The 19,168-nt window shown below is 36.5% G+C and overlaps 1 protein-coding gene across 4 annotated transcripts in view; it reads right to left on the bottom strand.

Annotated features, from left to right (window-relative positions):
• LOC116998530 (sodium channel protein type 2 subunit alpha-like) overlaps positions 1–19,168 on the bottom strand; it is a 65,073-nt gene that overhangs the window by 17,636 nt on the left and 28,269 nt on the right. For 3 of the 4 annotated variants that reach the window (XM_033064285.2, XM_033064286.2, XM_033064288.2), the window contains 10 exons: positions 18,729–18,870; positions 17,756–17,962; positions 16,714–17,004; positions 15,686–16,066; positions 14,161–14,293; positions 13,085–13,323; positions 12,015–12,188; positions 10,790–11,146; positions 8,575–9,027; positions 986–1,103 (listed from right to left, as the gene is read on the bottom strand). In XM_033064285.2, coding sequence (XP_032920176.1) covers positions 986–1,103; positions 8,575–9,027; positions 10,790–11,146; positions 12,015–12,188; positions 13,085–13,323; positions 14,161–14,293; positions 15,686–16,066; positions 16,714–17,004; positions 17,756–17,962; positions 18,729–18,870 — 2,495 coding nt within the window. The remainder of the gene's footprint in view (positions 1–985; positions 1,104–8,574; positions 9,028–10,789; positions 11,147–12,014; positions 12,189–13,084; positions 13,324–14,160; positions 14,294–15,685; positions 16,067–16,713; positions 17,005–17,755; positions 17,963–18,728; positions 18,871–19,168) is intronic. The other variant, XM_033064287.2, reaches the window with a different exon arrangement.

The raw sequence follows: 19,168 nt of genomic DNA, 5'->3' as shown, positions 1-19,168 counted from the left end.
TTACATTATGAAAAAATTAATTTTATGGCCAAGAATGAACTGGTATCACATAACACAGGGATAAGGAAGAATTGTAATATATCATCAAATTATTTGAGAAAGGAACATTTGTTTGTTGGATTTTTTAAAATATAGTCAACACAGCCCCACACTGACAAATATAAAGACCAGTAAAATAATATTTCAAAAGGCAAAAGTCCTAGCCTAAATCAAAGATATCTGTGCAAAAGCAAATGAAAAAGCATGGACAGAATAGGAGAGTTAATTCTGGACCATTTTTTTTTTCTGAGTTATTTAATTCATTGTTTAAAAGGAAATTAAGACCTGCAGTATCATAAAAAAACCCAGAAATTCTTTCCTATACAGTAAATTTCATTATTCCCCTAGAAGATATAGCTATATTGAATTAAAATTAATCAAAATATTAATCAAAAAATTTAAGGATATGCAAGTATGCTGTTATGACTTCTTTACTTAAATAGATACACAGGATCTCATCCACCTGTTTTAACCCACAGTATATTTCTACAGCCTCTCCCTCCATTAACGGTGTAATGTCAACAAAATAAATTTATTGGTTGAGTCAAACTTTCCACTGAATGGCAGTGGATGATCTGAATCACCCACCGGATTGCTTTCCAGCACTAGGAAGTGACCATGAATAATCACATGACTCCATTTTAAATTTCTCAGTGAAGTAAGCCCAGTGTAGGGTTTGATCTCACAGGTAATTAAAATCAAGATAATTACTGTCTGCTGAGGATAAGTTTACAGAACTGTGCCTAGTGATTACGTTAAAATATACATGACCACATAGATACACAGTATTTCATAGATGTCCGTATTGCTAGCTACAACAGGCAAAATTAATCATACCCTAAGACTTGATGAACTAGGATCCAGAAAGCTATAGCTTCCTTGAACTGCTAGTGCTTGTTGCAGACAAGTAAAACGTAATTGCTAGGTCCAAATTTTATTTTCATACCTTCTGTAAAGCATGCCTGTAGTTCTGATGCTTTTTCTGGTTCAGATTCACTTTTTTCTTCTCCAAAGACAGCTAAATTAACTGTACTTCCTTCTGATGAGCTGGAAAAATCTATCTTCTGAAAATAAAATTCAATTATATTTTTACTTTATTAATATTTATATTTTCAGAAGTGTAATTAACTAAGCATGCAACACCATGTGCCAATAATAAGAACAATACTTTTCACCAGAAATACAAAGAAAACACCCACATGTAGCAGTCAATGCTGTTGAAATGTGCATAAATCATCCACTTCTATCTAGAGATTGCAGAGCATATCAAGGAATCTTTAATGGAATTCCAGAATTTCTAGAAAGTTAACTGTTAACAAGTTGATTTGCTGATATATAAGCTATTTATTTCGCTTTCGACTATTACTTTCTTATACATTTCAACTGGCATTAATTTGCATTCATTTTTGCCAATGCACATATGTAGTACATTGTGCATTCTGAAACTACCCATTACTCTGGTACACATACCTGTACAGTCAACACCCATAAATAATATTTGGCATTTTAAAAAAATAATTAAAATTACGTAAGTCACATTATTAAAATGATCCCCAAGCATAAAAACAAACACACACACCCCCCAAAACTTCCCATCCAATACAAGAATAAGCCTATATATTACTTTATAATCTGCCTGTAATTGCAGAGATCTGGAGATTTTTAGGGAAGATGTGGTGTCCTGTACACTTCAGTTAAGTATGAGTACCAAACTAAACAAGAGTAGTTTTGGTCACAGCATTCTCTGACATTTTACAATGTTATTATAAAGAAGTGTATAACATCAGTAATGAAGCCACACAAGTGTCTGTAGGGAATGATGTAAGCACACCTCATAAAACAACCTTGGTTTGTCAAAGCAACACCACTAATTTAGGTTTTTTATGATTAAGAGATATTTAAGAGATAAATGTAGACAAAGTTATTATCCAATCAAGTTGTATTCAGACCTCAATTGTAAAATGTGAAAGACAAGATTATTTTTGTTATTAAACAATTCTGTATGTTTGTAAAAGAAGACAGACAATATGAAAACGATAAGTAACCCAGTACCCTGCATTAACTTTTATTAAAAAATGGGTTTATTCTATTGCCTACTGAGCTATTACTTTAGAAACTGATTATCTGGAATAGATATGGAATAGAATCCCCGTGTTACACATTTTTACTTTTCTTCTTTAGTAATGTAATTTCAAAATAGCAACATTCACAGCAAACAACTTTTCCTATCATTATTCCTACTGAACCCAGGGATAGCAGAATATGCCCTTCACAATTCTATTATTATGTTGCTTTCATCATTCCATGACATAGCATATATATTACAAAATGTTGCAGTGGTGGTGAGTAAACCAATATATTTAATAAGTCAAATTTTTAATTTTAAAATATATACTATTTAAAGAAAAAAGTAGTTTTGTGTCATATTACTAATAAAAATTCAAAGCAATCTGAATTAGCCTGAGTAACTTCCACTGTAAGCTTAGCACACAGTTCGGCAGATGACATTAATTCAAATGAAAATATAAAAGATGAACAATTACAAACACAAAAGGAACTGAAAAGAATCAATGTGTTTAGAACATGAAGTTATACATTTCAAATAATTCATGGTAGAAGAACCAGAGATTAGTGCTTTTTAAAATTTATTTTTAAATACAACAGGTAATTTTCTTTACTCTAGAAATAAAACTAGAGATTCTATGAACTATTTTGATATAAGCCAGGTAGTCTGGTTTCCTCTTTCTTCTACAGCTGGTGTAGAGTATGAACCTACTGCTTGAAGAGATACAGATTTAATTAAATATTGGTTCTCTTTTTTTCATGTGAGGGGCTCGTACTTTTCACTGAGATGCAGATATCAAACAACAACAACAACAAAGTGATCATAAAAATCAATATGCATAGAAAAGTTTCTCCCTCGAATTAAAAATCGGAAATCTAGTTTCTTTGCGATTTATAACAGAATTCTTTGCAGAAATCTAACTGATCTGGGGAATCACTCCAGGAAGAGGACTTTTAGGAAAGACAAAAATGTTCATCCTTCAACTTCCAGAACCCTTAGCTGCTGTTCAGTTTACTAAACAGAGATAAGAAGGCCACATTGTATGTAAACGAAGCACTGGATTGACTAGATCAACTTAGAAAAAATTGGTACACATATCTATTAAATAAAAGCACTGGCTTATTATGCAGGGAAGGTTAAGTAAGAAAAAGTGACATCCAAACGAAAAAGACTTGTGTGTTTTTCAGTCAAATGATTGGAAGCTCCCATGTTACTGATATGCATGCTGGTCTATGCTTGACCAGACTCAGGCAAGCAGAAGCTTGAGTTAGGAGCAGTGTCACATAATCAACAGCCATCAAATAAGACTCATCCCCTCATACCTGGGACCACCAGGATGGGATGTTACCACATTCTACTCTTCCCTACTGAAGTGCCTTTTTGAAAACAGCTTCCAAAAATTCCTGGAAAGATACTTTTCCTCTCCTTCTGAACAGTTTACCGTCCACTCGGACACAAAAAAAAAGAGACCTAAATACTTTCAACATATAATACAGTGAAAAAGAACACATGGTATATAATGAAAAATTCCACAACAAAACTACGCAAACAGAATTTTTATTTCCAAAAGGATTGCCCCAATGCTCCCTAAGTGGTGAAGAGAACTGTCAAACTACTGAGATCATCAGGAACAAGAAATGCATAGCTTGCTACAATTAAGCTAAATAAAAAAACTTTGTGAGTTTTAAGGTTCTAGAGTTTCTGAATTTAGAGGTTTGGGAGTGTAGTAGTTCCTATTTTGTCTTTTATAAAGTTGTCTTGATTTTATTCTTATCCTGAGTTTTCCTATTTTATATTTCTTTCTTGTTTGAACATCCTTATTGACATAGTTTTAAACCAGACAGATATATTTAGTCACCTGCATAGAAATTCTGATTAATTTTTCATGCTTATCTTTATAAAAATAAAGCAACTGGCTTAAGTTCACAAAGAAACAATTATTTATGATGAAGAATGAAACTTACAGTAATTTCACGAATACAAGCCGCACCAATTTGACCAAAATTTTGGTGGAAACCCGGAAGTGCGGCTAATATTCCGGGGCGGCTAATACATTAACAAAATTCTAAAAGCTGCCAACATGGAAGTGAGAGCCCGCGGCAGCCCCAAGCCAAGCTGGAGCCCGGCCGGCCCCGGCAGAGGTGGGAAAGCCTGGCAGAGGTGGGGCAGCAGTGTGGGGGGCGGGCGGCAGAGCCTGAGCCAGCAGGGCGGGGCAGGGGGGGCGGCAGAGCCGGGTCAGTAGGGCGGGGGAGCCTGGGAGAACTGGGGCTAGCAGTGCAGGGGAGCATGGCAGAAGCAGTAAGGCCGGCGGGTGGGGCTGCCTGGCAGCGGGGGAAGCCCAGCAGAATCGGGGCCAGAAGCATGGGGGAGCCCGGGGTGCGGGGGCCTGCAGTGTCGGCCAGGGCGAGGAAACGCGGCGACGGTGCAGACGGGAGGGGGCGGCCGGCGAGCCCGCCGGCGGCAGCCCGCCGGCAGGGCTAGGGAACGCGGCGCGGCCGGCGAGCCGGGCGGCGGCAGCCCGCCGGCAGGGCTAGGGAACGCGGCGCGGCCGGCGAGTCGGGCGGCGGCAGCCCGCCGGCAGGGCTAGGGAACGCGGCGCAGCCGGCGAGCCGGGCGGCGGCGGGCAGGGCTAGGGAACGCGGCGCGGCACGGCCGGTGAGCCGGGCGGCGGCGGGCAGGGCTAGGGAACGCGGCGCGGGCGCGGCCGGCGAGCCGGGCGGCGGCGGCGGCAGCCCGCCGGCAGGGCTAGGGAACGCGGCAGCGGGGTGGTGCTGACGGGAGAGGGGGGCCAGCGAGCCCGGCGGCGGCGGCAGTGGCTGGCCCGCCGGCAGGGCGAGTACGTAAACAACGCAGCGGCGAGGTGGCCGGCATGCCTGCCAGCGGCGGCAGTGGCTGGCCCGCCGATAGGGCGAGTACGTAAACAGCGCAGCGGCGAGGCGGCCGGCATGCCTGCCAGCGGCGGCAGTGGCTGGCCCGCCGATAGGGCGAGTACGTAAACAGCGCAGCGGCGAGGCGGCCGGCATGCCTGCCAGCGGCGGCAGTGGCTGGCCCGCCGATAGGGCGAGTACGTAAACAGCGCAGCGGCGAGGCGGCCGGCATGCCTGCCAGTGGCGGCAGTGGCTGGCCCGCCGGCAGGGCGAGTACGTAAACGCAGCGGCGAGGTGGTGCTGACGGGAGAGGGGGGCCAGTGAGCCCGGCGGCGGCTGCAGCACCACCCGGCCGGCCCCATCGGCAACCATGAGCGGGCCGAGCCTGCCTGGCCCCGCCCCGAGCCAGTAAAGCCCTCTATGCCGCGATCCTGTTACTAATTGGCCAATTTGTGAAAGCTGCGCACGGATTCTCGCGACGAACGAAAGTGCGGCTAATATTCGGGGTGCGGCTTATCTATTGACAAAGACAGCAACATTGTTGAGGCACCGGAAGTGCGGCTTATAATCCGTGCGGCTTGTATTCGTGAAACTACTGTACATAAATGATTCCCTATATTCCAATCTTGCAGACATACACAAACTTCAAGACTAGAATATAATTGAATCATTACATTCATATTCAAAGGAACTATGCATATTTATAAAAAATACATTTGATTGTGCCTAGGAGTGTATCTTTCATCCTATATCTTAGCTTCTCTTATATGTGAAAACTGAAATATGAATTACAAAAACAAACACAAAACAATTTATATCAAAGATATAAACATTTTAGCATACAAGTAACTGTATATACGTAGTATTAAACAGGCACTGGTCAAATGAACATGATCAGAAAATGTTCATAATTACATGACAGCTAAAAACATGGTACAACAGATGAACAGAAAACATCAAGTGAGGACAACCTTCCCATTGTCATAAAATCATAGGTTGTTAACCTCTGTTAATCTTGAAAAGTGCTGATGCTTAACCATCCAGTTAACAATAATAAAACTTACAAAGCATGCAGGTTATGCCACAGAAATAGTACAGAAAATACCAAAGATGTAACAAGGAGAGAAGAATGTTTTGGTGTTGCCCTCAGTCATGCTGTGATGTGAGTCATGGGACTCAGCTTACAGAGTGGCTGCACATGTTCCCACTACATTCCAACACATGGGGAAAAAGAGATTGTAGCTGAGTAGCATGCAGGCCAATCAATCTCAGAAGTGATCAAATATGTATGGTTTGTTTAGGTAACCTGTGTAAACATGCTGACACGTTGCTCTGCCTGGTTTAAAAGCACCAGTCTTGACTGATCCAGCTTGATTTTACTCCTGTGAGAAGAATGGTACGCAATGAAATTAAAACATGCTACCCTTGAGGTTCTTCGAGTACTGGAAACAGAAGTGTGGATTCCTCCTTACTTAAAATACGTGTTTTCTAGAAATGTCACATATTTGCAAAGCATAAAATATTTAGCAGTGGATTAGTGCCTTAAGCATACCCAAATATGTAATAGAAGAGGTAAGATTAGCAAAATATCTGAAGTTCATAGATGCATACTGGACTTGGGCATGAACATATATGACACCCCACAAACAAAAAACCAAACCACCACCAAAAATCCTTCACCCTCAAGTCCTTCTCCTCCAGGAACAAAAAAGAAAGTCCCAAACAAAAGACCAAAAGACATTCAGATAACACCCACACTATCTGTATTTCAACTTTAAGTATCCTAGTGGCATTAACTAGACATTTAAAATAACAAAAATATATTTCTCCTTTAATTTCATTTTCAAGGTTATTCCTGGTCTTCACTAGATGCTAAATACATCTAGGTCCTTTCTCACAGAAAAAAGCTGTAGGCAAAACAAAAAGTAAATCATACCATGTTAAATACGAAAGCTTCTGCTTAAGAAATTTTTCCTGTTATCTATAAATATTTAATGGAATGATTAAAAAAAAGAAATTAAAACAGTTCAAGGTGCATTATGGATTGTAGCAGACATAGCAACGAAAAGCAAAATACTGAAGAATAGGTGTCTTGAACTGAAGGCTTATTTCCAGGCAAGTGGTAGATTTCAAGTTAAATTACCCAGATTCATTAAATATTCCTTCCAAAAAACCAAGTTTTATTAAAACATTAAAGAAATCCAGTAATCTTCAGTCAGGTTAATAATATCTAAATTGCAGTAGCTATTCAGCAAACAATATAGCTTCATTACATACAGCAGTTAACATTTTAAACAGGTTAATAATACTGTTTGTTTTGCTTTAAAGAAGCCTCTTAGTAATCTACAGTCTTCTCAACTGAGTGGTCAATTTAACATCTGCAGTAACACAATCTCCACAAAGTAGACGGAACAAATCAAGGATCGGGAAACAAGCTACTGAAATAACAAAAAAAGTGTAATACTACTGAACACTGTACTCTACAATAAAAGAAACACCTAAGAAATACTGTATTACATCTTTTTAACTTAATTTTGCTACACTTCGCTGGAATTAATGTATTTTCTAAACTTTGGAAGTAATTCTGGCAAATTAACTGCCAGTTCAAAACAAAACACCTGAAAACCTAAAAAGCCCACAACCAATCAAAAATCTCTCAGAGTCATCAACTGAATGCCCAAAACCCAACCACACACAAGAAAAAAACAAACCAAAAAATCAAAACAATTCTAGACAAAGCAATCCAGACTGGAGTACAGCTGTCTGCACAAGCGATGATATTCTATTTAGGTCCTCGTGTCTTCAGGTGCCAGAGGTGGTGATACCAGACACAGTCTGCTCGAGCCACAGATTGCAATCTGAATTTTTAGCATCTTTCAAAATCCTGCCGAAATCCATGAGTTTGCCTTTCCCCTCAGACTGAAGCTTCTGTCAAATGACTACAGTCCTAGAGCTGATCCAGTTTAAAATCAGCCAGTTGTCTTAGAAGTGTCTTAAAACTCACAAAAAAGCAAAAATTAATATTTTTTCATTAAGTAATTTTTTTCTTGAGTTTTTAGTTGATACATTCACCTCATAATACAACATTGCTCCCTTGTATTTCCCCCATCATTTTGATTTCAGAACATAAAAACTGTTTTTAATGCTCTCATTAGCCTGCCAACAACTCTGTTAAATTCATCCAGTAAAAGTAAAGCTGATTTTCCTTAAAGAGTATTAATAGTATTTATTAATATCTTCTCTAATATTTTTAAATAGAAATTTGCTTACATTTGTAGTTCAGAAACATGAAATTATAAAAAACCTCCAGTCTCTTGACACTGTTTATTCTGTACATATATACTAATTTCTCTATTCAACTAACAATTTGGCAGTTTGCTTTTCAAGTATCTTCATAAATGGGTTCACATAGATTTATACAGTTCTTCCAGGATCTCCTACTCTCTCAAACTCTACTTTCCCACTTCAGATTATTCACTCTCTGTACAGTCCACGAATCTTGAATTACAATTGCTTTGCATTTCTAAGCAGGAAGAATTACACTATGAAACAATATAGTTGGTACAATTAATTCATCTAAAATATAAAATATTTAAATTTTACCTCCTTGCTTTCATCCAAATCTGAGTCACTGCTAAACTCTTCTGTATTCAGATGTTCAAAATCAGACTCTCCAACAGCTATTGGTACTGTAACAGTAAGGCTTGGGTTGTTTATGAATGATGTATAATCACTGCCACCTATAACAGTGGCCATTCCATTTTCATTTTTTCCATAATTCGTATCTCTCCTTAGTTCAGTGATGGCACAGTTGGAAATGCAACGGTTTCTCTCATCATTCAAGTGATCTGTTGCTGTTCTTTGATTTACAGCACCTTGCTTTCCCAAACAAGACTTTCGGAGACATTCACCTGCCTTTTTCTTCACATAATCTATTCCCTTCTGAATTCTTGCAACAGCAATCTGCAAGTTGTTCATTTCATTATCATCTTCTGTAGCAGTAAGGTTGTCTGAACTAAATGAACTCAGTAGCAAGGCCAGAAAAAGATTCAATACCTAATTTAAAAAAAAAAAAAAGCAAAGACAACAAAGCTGATTTTTTTTTCCATTTTTCATTCATATGCTTATGAACCCATTATGAAAACAGGCTTTGTGCTTTCACTTACAGTTTACACTTCTGAAAGTACACAGTAAATAAAATGCAAATGCAATTTAAGCACAAAGGTCAGAAATTAATGATTCTTTGGTACTGTCTGAACAGATTCAACATGTTTACTCTTCTGGCAAATTGCAGCACTTTGACCTGTGCAAAAACACATTTTCTGCATGCTGGTTCAAACTCACAAAAATATTTTTCTGTATGTGACTTAAAAAATGAGGAATGTACCCTTGTTTTTTAACACCCAAGTCACCCTTTTCCCACAGCAAGACAAAACATAGAACATAGATCAGTTATAAAAGCCCAGAGGTTACCCAGAGGAACTCAAATGCCAAAGCAGCAGAGTACCAGCTCTTAATATCTTCAAATCAGCTCTTCAATCAGCTTGGAAGATAAGATAAAAAAATGTGTTGGGAACACAGAAAGACAAATGGATAAAACAGCCCATAATATACAGCAGGGATGTCTGCTAATGTAAGAAGTTTTCCTAGAGATATGGAATAATATCAGAATATAGTAAACACTGCGGAAATATTCACATAGGTGGATACTTCAGTCCACAAAGTTCAATCTTCTGGTTTAGAAAACTACTTATGGAGTTCAATCAAATAACTTCACAGTTCTCTTCATTATAAGACAATAGATTTATAGAAAAATCTGAAGCAGTGGTTGTGCAACTAGTGCTGGCTTGGTTTAAAGATACTCACCTTACTCCTCTCAGCTATTTTATTCCTAAACAATACTTCCAGGATGGTCAATTTAAAATCTCTTCTGCTACTGACAGTTTAGTTTAAAGCAGAGATGTTGAATAACAGAGGGAATGAGAAAAGCAGAGCAATAGGCAGAGGACTTAATGTCTTAAATACTGGCAAGTTAAAAAATGTTTTATATATAAAAAGAAAAATTTATACTCATGCAAACTAGTGTCAAACTGATGCTTTCCTCTGAAAAAGAAAAAAGCAGATTTAACACAGGCCACATTAGAAGTATCTGTAGAAAGCACTTATGAAATAGGAAGCAAAAAAGCGAAGAAGCAAAAGAAAATATGAAGCAATTGAATCTAGGTTTATTTCCACATAACAACTTCCTTCTAATTGAAGTTTTCTTATTCCATTTGTGTAAAATGCTGGTTGTGCAGAAAGCAGGTCTCAAAATGGCATACATTTCTAAATGAGCCTTCAGAATCCAGAAGCAGTCATTTAGACAGGAGAGATAAGAAAATTTTTTTTATAAAGGCCCAATAACCTGCCTATGGGTGATTGGAAGCAATGACTAAATCAGTTAGGGAGAAAAGGTCCTGCTCTATCCTCTTCTGCAAACTTTCACCCTGGAAGTCCAACAGTGGGGATGCATTTGCTCTTTTCTCCCTCTCTAGGTAACCAGGAGTAGTCCACAACACCCTGAATATCCGGTGCTGCACACTCCCATCCGTATCCTCTGAATTGCACTCTGGAACCCTAAGGGGGCTCATCCACCAAGCTGAGGACTCTAGACAGGATGAGAAATCTAATAAACACATACTCATAGCAAATCCAAAACAATAAAAATTATATTAAAAAATCACATTTAATAATACTTTTATAATACTTTTATAGTTAATTACTGGTTCTCTTACCTTTTGTATTCTAACTTAGTTGTAAAATGATTTTGGCTACATACCACTAGGTTTCCAATCACCATGACGAGCATGAAAACGATAAGGCACATGGCTTGGCCTGCAACCTCCATGCAGTCCCACATTGTTTCTATCCATTCTCCACACAGCACTCGGAATACAATCAGGAAGGAGTGGAAAAAGTCATGCATGTGCCAGCGAGGAAGTTCACAATCACTGGAGATCTTGCAGACACATTCCTTGTAGTTTTTCCCAAACAGCTGCATCCCAACCACAGCAAAAATGAACACAATGATGGCCAGCACCAGGGTCAGATTCCCCAGAGCCCCCACTGAGTTGCCAATAATCTTAATCAGCATATTTAGGGTTGGCCAAGATTTTGCCAATTTGAAAACTCGCAACTGGAAAAAGAAAATATACAGGCATTATTTATAGTAGTTACAAAAATGTTTTAGAGGTGACAACATATTACAAACTAGCGACTCTCAGCAATAGCAAAAAGAAAAAACTTCAACACGATTCCAACAACCACGACCTTCACAGCATTTCATGAAATCCACACTTTTAAAATGTAATAAATTTTAGATTGTGCTCTTTTTTTACCTGAGTTTATTGTTTGTTGTTGTTCTTTGGGGGTTTTTGCTGGGTTTTTTGTTTGGGTTTTTTGTCTTCATTTGTTTCATTTTTTTGGGGTTTGTTTTTATTTTAGCATAGTAGTACTTTTCCACATGAAAGAAACAGCTCACTGATTACAATTGTTCACAAAGTGGATTCTGAATGTTATACACCTTGGACATTACATGTAAAAATACATTAAAATAAAAATACTTTTGTAATAAAATTAAGATTTTTTTTTTAAGGGGAAAAGAAAAATCAATCTTCTTAAAAATTATTAAACCCATTAATTTTATAATTCCTACATTTTAAAAAACACCTCTAGCCTTCTTGCTCTTTCCAGATATGAAAGTCAACAAGACTACAAATGTTTTCTACTTCTCAATATACATCAAATTGTACATTTCACTGAGCTTTACCCATTCATATTTAAACAATTACAATAAAATTACAGTTTTTCTTTTGAAAGAATATTTGCTTCTGAACAATAAAATGGCACATAGCATTCAATGATACATAATTTTTAAAACATGCCTGGAGAGATATCCTGTGTCACTTACTAAAAGTATACCTAATGCTAAAAGGTGTCTCATTTATATGAATAGTGTTGAAATAAAAAGATAATTCATTAATTAAGGCAGATGTATTATTTACCAATCTGAATGATCGGAGAACAGATAATCCATCCACGTTTGACAAAAAAAGCTCCACCAAACTAAGAGTAACTATAAAACTATCGAAAATATTCCAGCCAACTTGGAAATAATTAAAAGGGTGCATGGCAATTATCTTGAGAACCATTTCTGCAGCAAAAATTCCAGTAAAAACCTGAAGAAAAAGAAATTTATTGTTACTTTATGGATGAATACGAAGAAGTTGAACCAGCAGATAAGGAACAACTGAAGTAAGATCCCCCTTACAGCAGGATGTCACTATCACAGGCTGAACCCCACCGAGAAGGTAAGTGTATTGGCTAAAAATATCAGTACACAATTTAAATGCTGATACTTTAACACTGTCCTTAAGTCTGTTACTAACATGTATTAGAATTTCACATATTCTAATAACCAAATTGTTTTATTATTTCTCTGGATCCTAATCACCAGAACATCCACTTAGAATAAGCACAGTTTAAGAAGTATGACATATCTGTATTATTGCTGTTATAAGCCAAACAAAGCTACCTCACCAAACTCTACCCACAGACTGTCCACTAGGGATCAAAACCCAGCTGTATCAACAGATACTCTAAGAAAAAGTCACACATTCTTTGCTCTCCAAATTGATATAGTTCAATCAAATAAATGGTCTTCAAGGAAATACACAAATCAACACACAGAAATAGCAGTGAGAAATAATAACACAAAAATAGCATTCAGCTCTTTTTGTGTTATCAATGGAACCTACACGAAGGAGGATTTAATTTGGGTCCTACTTATTTTTGTAATACTAAACAAAAATACGCCAGATTTCTTTCATTTTCTTGTAATTCAAACTCTGGCTATTGGAAACTCTATTGAAGAAGTTTTAATACAGAAATCAATCTTTAAGAGACAACATCTCTCAAATACTCTCATATACAACATATTCTAAATGATATTTTTAGTACAATTAAACCTTTAATACTTATTTTATGGGATAACAATAACAATAATAAAAGCAGTTCTATTCCAAAGAGAAACCAGGTTCCAACTGTACAAAATTTTATAGATTGAAGGACTTACCAGATTTCCTACTGTAAGTACAGTGTCAAATTGTTCAGTCATTGGATAATGTTCCATGGCCATAAATAGTGTGTTTAAAACTATGCAAACAGTGACAGCCAGATCAACAAATGGATCCATTACAATAAATTCAACTACACTCTTTACTTTCAACCAGGGCTCACAACATTCCCAAATTAAGAAAGTGTGGGCAAATTTATCCCAGCAAGGTGGACATTTTTTTCTGGATCCTTCAAGTTCTGGAGAAAAAGAGAAATTTGTAGTGAACAAGTTTTGGAGAAAGTGAGGATAATTTTTATCTGCTTTTTCAGATTTTAATCTTTATACCTGGAGCCACTAAGGACATGTGGAGGAACATCCTCAGATTTCCAGGAACTTAATTTATTGTTTCTGACACAAAAGGTTTTAGAAGACAAGAAGAAAACCCTCAAGTGTTCTGAGCAAATAATTTACAACTTGTCTATTTTTAATAACATACAATCTTGTTTTAAAAAAACAAAAAACCATAAAAACTATGCTTCTGATTAGGTACCCTTTTTCAGTAAAACTTTCGACTTCAAAGTCCTCTTAAATGTCTAAGTATATTTATTTTCAGGAAAAAAAAACACATTAATTTTTAGCTTGAATTGGGCTTTGAAAATTATTCAAGTTTTGTTCATGTTTATTTTCACTAGCAGTCATTCCACTATTCCAAGTAATCCTTGTATAAATTACTTCTTCTCCTTATTAACTAAAGCATGACCTTCAATTTTCTCTAATATTTTTAGGGTATAGTTAGTTGAAAATGTATCACAAGGCATTTCTTCCAATAACTGCATTGCTAAGCATAAATAACTAGCATAAAATACATACATATTACTCATTTTAATTAGAATGAGTTTTTTTACATCAGCCTGCTTATCAGATTCCTTCCTTTCTTTTTTCACTATGTACATGCATTTTTTCCCTGTTATTCAGTTCATGTATTTGCAATGGCTACATATTTTTTCTCTTCTGTATTTGCATTATGCTGTAACACCTTTAAGCAAGTCTAAGACTATGTCAAGAAAGTTCAAGTATCTACAGTTATAACACACCTTCCATTCTATTTGTGATAACATCAGCTAGACTCATGGCCCTTTCCCTTAAATCAGGATCCTCCAGTAACTCCATTGGTATTTGATACGAACTTGTACGTCTGGTTTTTGTTTCTATTTCTGTGGTAGTGCTCTATTAAAAAAAGAAAAAGAGAGAGAGAAAAAAAAGAAAAAACGTGTAAATTAAATTCAACTTTAAACTTTGAAATACTGTGACATTTTTGTTAATTACTATTTTCATTATATGCTTCCTAATACTATTAAGACTTATAAAATATTAAGAAAAACATTCTTACATAATTCCCATATTTCCACTGCATTATACTCAAGTAACATTACTCCACTTTTGAGACAACAAGGAATTTTGGAGAGGGCTACAGCCAAGAAAATCAAGCAAGACCTGCAGAACTTGTGTAAAAAAATTCCCAGTTCTATACTTTCTCTACCAATATTTCTGTTCTAAACTAGTTCATTCACAAGATACTTCTAACAAGTGATTAATGCTAGGAAGATTCTGCAGCAACAACTATTCCACAAAAGCAACTTTTAAAAATCAGTTTTGATCTCTATACCCATTCAAAACTTATTTAAATTATATTTTCTAAATTGAATTGTTATCAACTCTGATTTATTTTACGAATTTCAACTGAAGAAACAGCGTAGTTCTGACTTAATTGATCCCAAAAATGAATACTTGTTTTACATTACTTTATCTTAAAAAATGAAAGCTGTGTTATAACTATGGTATTGAGCACACCTCAGTTATGAAGAAGTTTTGAATGCATAAGGATGGGTAGATTTTTTTTCAGTACATTAAGTAAATGCATGAAAATAAAAGTGTATAAACTGCAAGAAGATTGTAACTGCAAGGCATCTGGCTGATAACTGCAAGGTAGCTGGCTGATGTACTTTCAGGTGCTGTGACCCACATAGAAATTTCTGTTTCATTAAAATAACATTGTCAGGAAAAAACATGCAGATGTCTCTGCTCCATTCCTAAAGCAGTCTGAGGGAAAAGAAAAAATCAAGCAGAATTAAAATATTTTGTTGATTTGGGGTTTTTGGGTTTTTTTAATTATACCCTGATCCTAGGCAGTGAGCAAATCAGATAATCTTTGAAATCCAGCATATTACCAACAGAGGATCAGAAAATACACTTAAAAGGAGGCTAAACCATAAAGAAAAAAAAAATTGAAATAATCTAATAATGTACAGGAAGCTTAGAGTTGAACATTCCACTTTGGGTTCTAAAACAGATTTAGCAGTGGAACATTACTAATCTGATTCATTAAGCAGATGTATGAATATCCTTGCTTTGCAGGTATGTAAAAACTTACTACTTACTACTTACTTACTACTTTTTTTACTACTTTTGTCTGAATCACTTCAAACCTATTTCATTACAGTAAGATCTACAAAAGCATTCACAACTTCCAGTCTATTCTCAAAGCAATAATTTAATTGAAGCATTGTCTATGCAAGAAAGAAAGGCCATGAAACCTGGAGTAATTTTTAAATTTCGTACATTGCCATCAGTTGCTGCTTTATCTATTATCACCTCTGGCAGAAGTTGTCCAGTAGGAGACAACAGACTGGGCGGCCCATCCACCAAGGAAACCACTCCATTGCAATCCACAGTGCTGTGCATCTTCCCATTCACTGGGAAGAGCGTCAGCCTTCTGGATGACCTACTGGTCTGGCTAATGTTACTGCTGCGCCGTTCGCCGTGTCTGCGCGGCACAAACAGAGAATCTCTTCTGCTCGAATTATCCTCAAACATGCTGTGCTCATCGTCAGCCAAGTCATTTTCAGATCCTCTCTCTCTTCCGTCGTCTCTAAAACTGAAAAAACTTGTTCTGCTACTAGGCCGGGGAGAAAACAGGGAGCCATGAACACTCAGCAAAGACTGCAAAGGAAACATAAAAAATGACGGTCTGAAAATTATAAGTATACAAAATGCATGTCTACATATAAGAAAAACAATAACAAGTTACATTCCCCAGGAATTTGTCCGTGTTATCTTTAATACACTGCCTTAGGCTGATCTCAAAGATGCATTACAGATGAAAGTCAACTGAATGGGTAAATCTACAGTGTACCTAAAACAATAACTGGAGAGGAAAAAAATGACATGCATAAGGCCATAGTAGTTTCAATCTCTGCTTTAAAGAGAAAAAAACCAATATTTCCATAAATCCCAATGATCCACATAGATCATGCACTACATTAAAAGATATCAATACCTTTAGACTTCTAAATTCATACAATATACTTAAATTTACCTTTTGCTAATTAAGAAGGTATTTCTATTTGAGATTAACTAGGAAAATGCAATGCTGCTGTGCATGTTATGGTCCTAAATAACAAAATGAGAGAGAACATAACACCTTTTTGAGGTACACTCCAGAAAAGAGTACCAACAGTAAGTAGGTATTTAAGAGAATGCTGCATTATTTTTCTTTTGTTGCTTTACATTGCAAAGTTGCAGTGAAGTTTGTTGGATATGACAGTAATCACAAATTCCAAAAACGATGATTGCATTACTCACAGTACCTGGTGAGGTGATGTAAACGGCTTCCCATAAGTTAGTCTGTTTCCATCAAAAGAAAAACGGAAACTTTTCCTTTTGATACTGCCATCTGATTCAGATTTTGGAAGCTTTTCATCCTTCATGTCATCCTCTTCTCCAGAGAGCTCTCTCTGCCTTCTTTTCTTCCTTCTATTTCTCCTTTCTTTGGCACTTTTCGAGCTAAGCTTGGATGCATCTGAAGAACTATCTGAGGGTGCAGCATTCCCACTTTCACAGCTGTACTCAGTCATCTCTGCTGCAGCTGCTGCTATTGCCTGCCACAGCAATTATTTAACAAGATGCTTTGTAATCACACCATTTTAAAAGGATATAGCCCTTGTTCCCAAGATTTGTATCAAATTACTTCTAGTAAACAACATAGTTGGATTTGTGCAATACTACAAATGAAATTCTGCAGTATGAATGGAATTTGAATGGAGTTCTACTTAGTTTCCATACTATGTTGTCAGCCCACATCAACTACAGCCACAAAGTTCACTAGAAAATATTTGAAAATTAATAAATGTATTAATTCGAGTGAATACAACAGGAAACAAAAGAGCTGAACAGAGTCACTCCAGTCTGTATTAATTTAGTAAACTAATGTTAAATTTTATTGTAAGTAGTTTCCTTAGGCTGGTAGCAGCACAAGTAGCAAAAATCAATCACAAATTTATAGATGAAAATACTTTACACTCTAATCAAGTCTTGAAAACTATTGAAATTATTTATAAGATAAGAATTTGAAAAATCATCATTACAGTTTATTAGATGCTACCCCAAGATAAGAGAGAATTATTTAAAACTATTATATTAGAGACTACTCTTTGTTCTCAGTTCAGAAATTCATTAACACTTTAGATATTATATGTTCAAAAACAATAAAGAGGCAGAGAAAAAGGAGTCTGAAGTATTTGCAAGGTATGTTAAGGAACGGAATTTTTAAAATATGTGAATTTAATTATTGGTTTTAACAAATAGCATGCAAAGAAACACACTAAGGCCCAGACTCTTGACAGAAAATACCTGAGCTGCTTCTTGCTGCTTCCGCAGTTCCTCAAGCTTCAGCTTAATGTCTGCCTCCCTCTGCTCTGCTTCAACAAGAGTAGCCTGGTTTTGCTCTTCATAGGCCATGGCAACCACAGCCAAAATCAAGTTAATCAAATAGAAGGAGCCCAGAAAAATCACCACAACAAAAAATACCATGTATGATTTGCCAACAGCTCGTAGTGTCTATAGAAGGAGAAGAGAAATCAGCTAGCTGGAGAAGAAATGCATCAGTTCTGCAGTTCATAAGCATTAATGGCTTTGACAAGTGCAAAACTAATACTTAGTTGTTTCCTTCTTTAGTAAAATCATACAAGTTTGCTGAATTACAAAGTAATCAAGAGAGTTCTGACAAACCTCTTTCAATGCCTCATAATCTTCGAAAGTATGTGGGATCAGAGTTATAAATGGAAGTCTCATACCACAGGTTGGAGGATTAGAATGCTTACCTAGCATGCTTTTCCTTTGAAATAACCAAATGAATTTAAAATGGCACAATTGAGTAGATAATTAGGAGATGGTATTTATTATAATTAACACATTTTCATATACCATATAATGAAAAGCTACTGTGAGAAAGTTAGTTTATTTCAAGTCATGTATTCTGTGTTATAAAAAACAGGATTAAGAGTACTGAAACTAGGTTCAGGTTTTGCTGTCATGAAGTCTTTTTAGAATTTAAACTCAATATTGATATTTTTGAAAATATCATAAGGCACAAAATGAAATATACACTGAAAAAATTGAATTAAGGATCGAAAAACCTCATGTGCCTCTTTAGAAATCATGTGAGGTTCTGCACTAAGGGTCTGCATCTGCCTAGTTTTGCAACTGAATTAGTTTCCTTTGATAAACTTTGATGGCTAATAATAGAATGGTATGTTATAACGGCCTTTCCATGATTGATTTGCGGCCAGTAATACCCTAACCATAATTTTTAAAATATACTCACCAACTGATAAAGATTTTCCCAATAGTCCTGTGTCATCAGTCGAAACAGTGACAAGAAAGCCCAGCTGAATGTGTCAAAGCTAGTATATCCATAGTTAGGGTTTTTACCAGCTTTCACACAGATAAACTCTTCCGGGCATTTACTAGGAGAGGGGAAAAAAAAAAGAGAAAAAGGCATAACAATCCATACACAAATTTCATGTAACACTTTTTAAAAATTTTATTATTGTTTCTTGAGCTTCTTATGAAGCTTCATCAGTGGAGGGTGCTGTTATTTATGGCTTAAAATAATTCAAAAATTAGTGAGGAAATTAAAAGTCTGTTCTTTAAAGAATAATCCCGAGACAGCAAACAAGTAATGACAAAATTTCCTTCTATCTCCTTTCAGAATTTTAAGCAAAATAAAGTTTATTATCAAAAGTTTAATATGACCTCTGCAGA

Source organism: Catharus ustulatus, chromosome 7, assembly GCF_009819885.2.
Source record: "Catharus ustulatus isolate bCatUst1 chromosome 7, bCatUst1.pri.v2, whole genome shotgun sequence".
NCBI lineage: Eukaryota > Metazoa > Chordata > Aves > Passeriformes > Turdidae > Catharus > Catharus ustulatus.
This window is presented reverse-complemented; position numbering and strand designations above follow the sequence as displayed.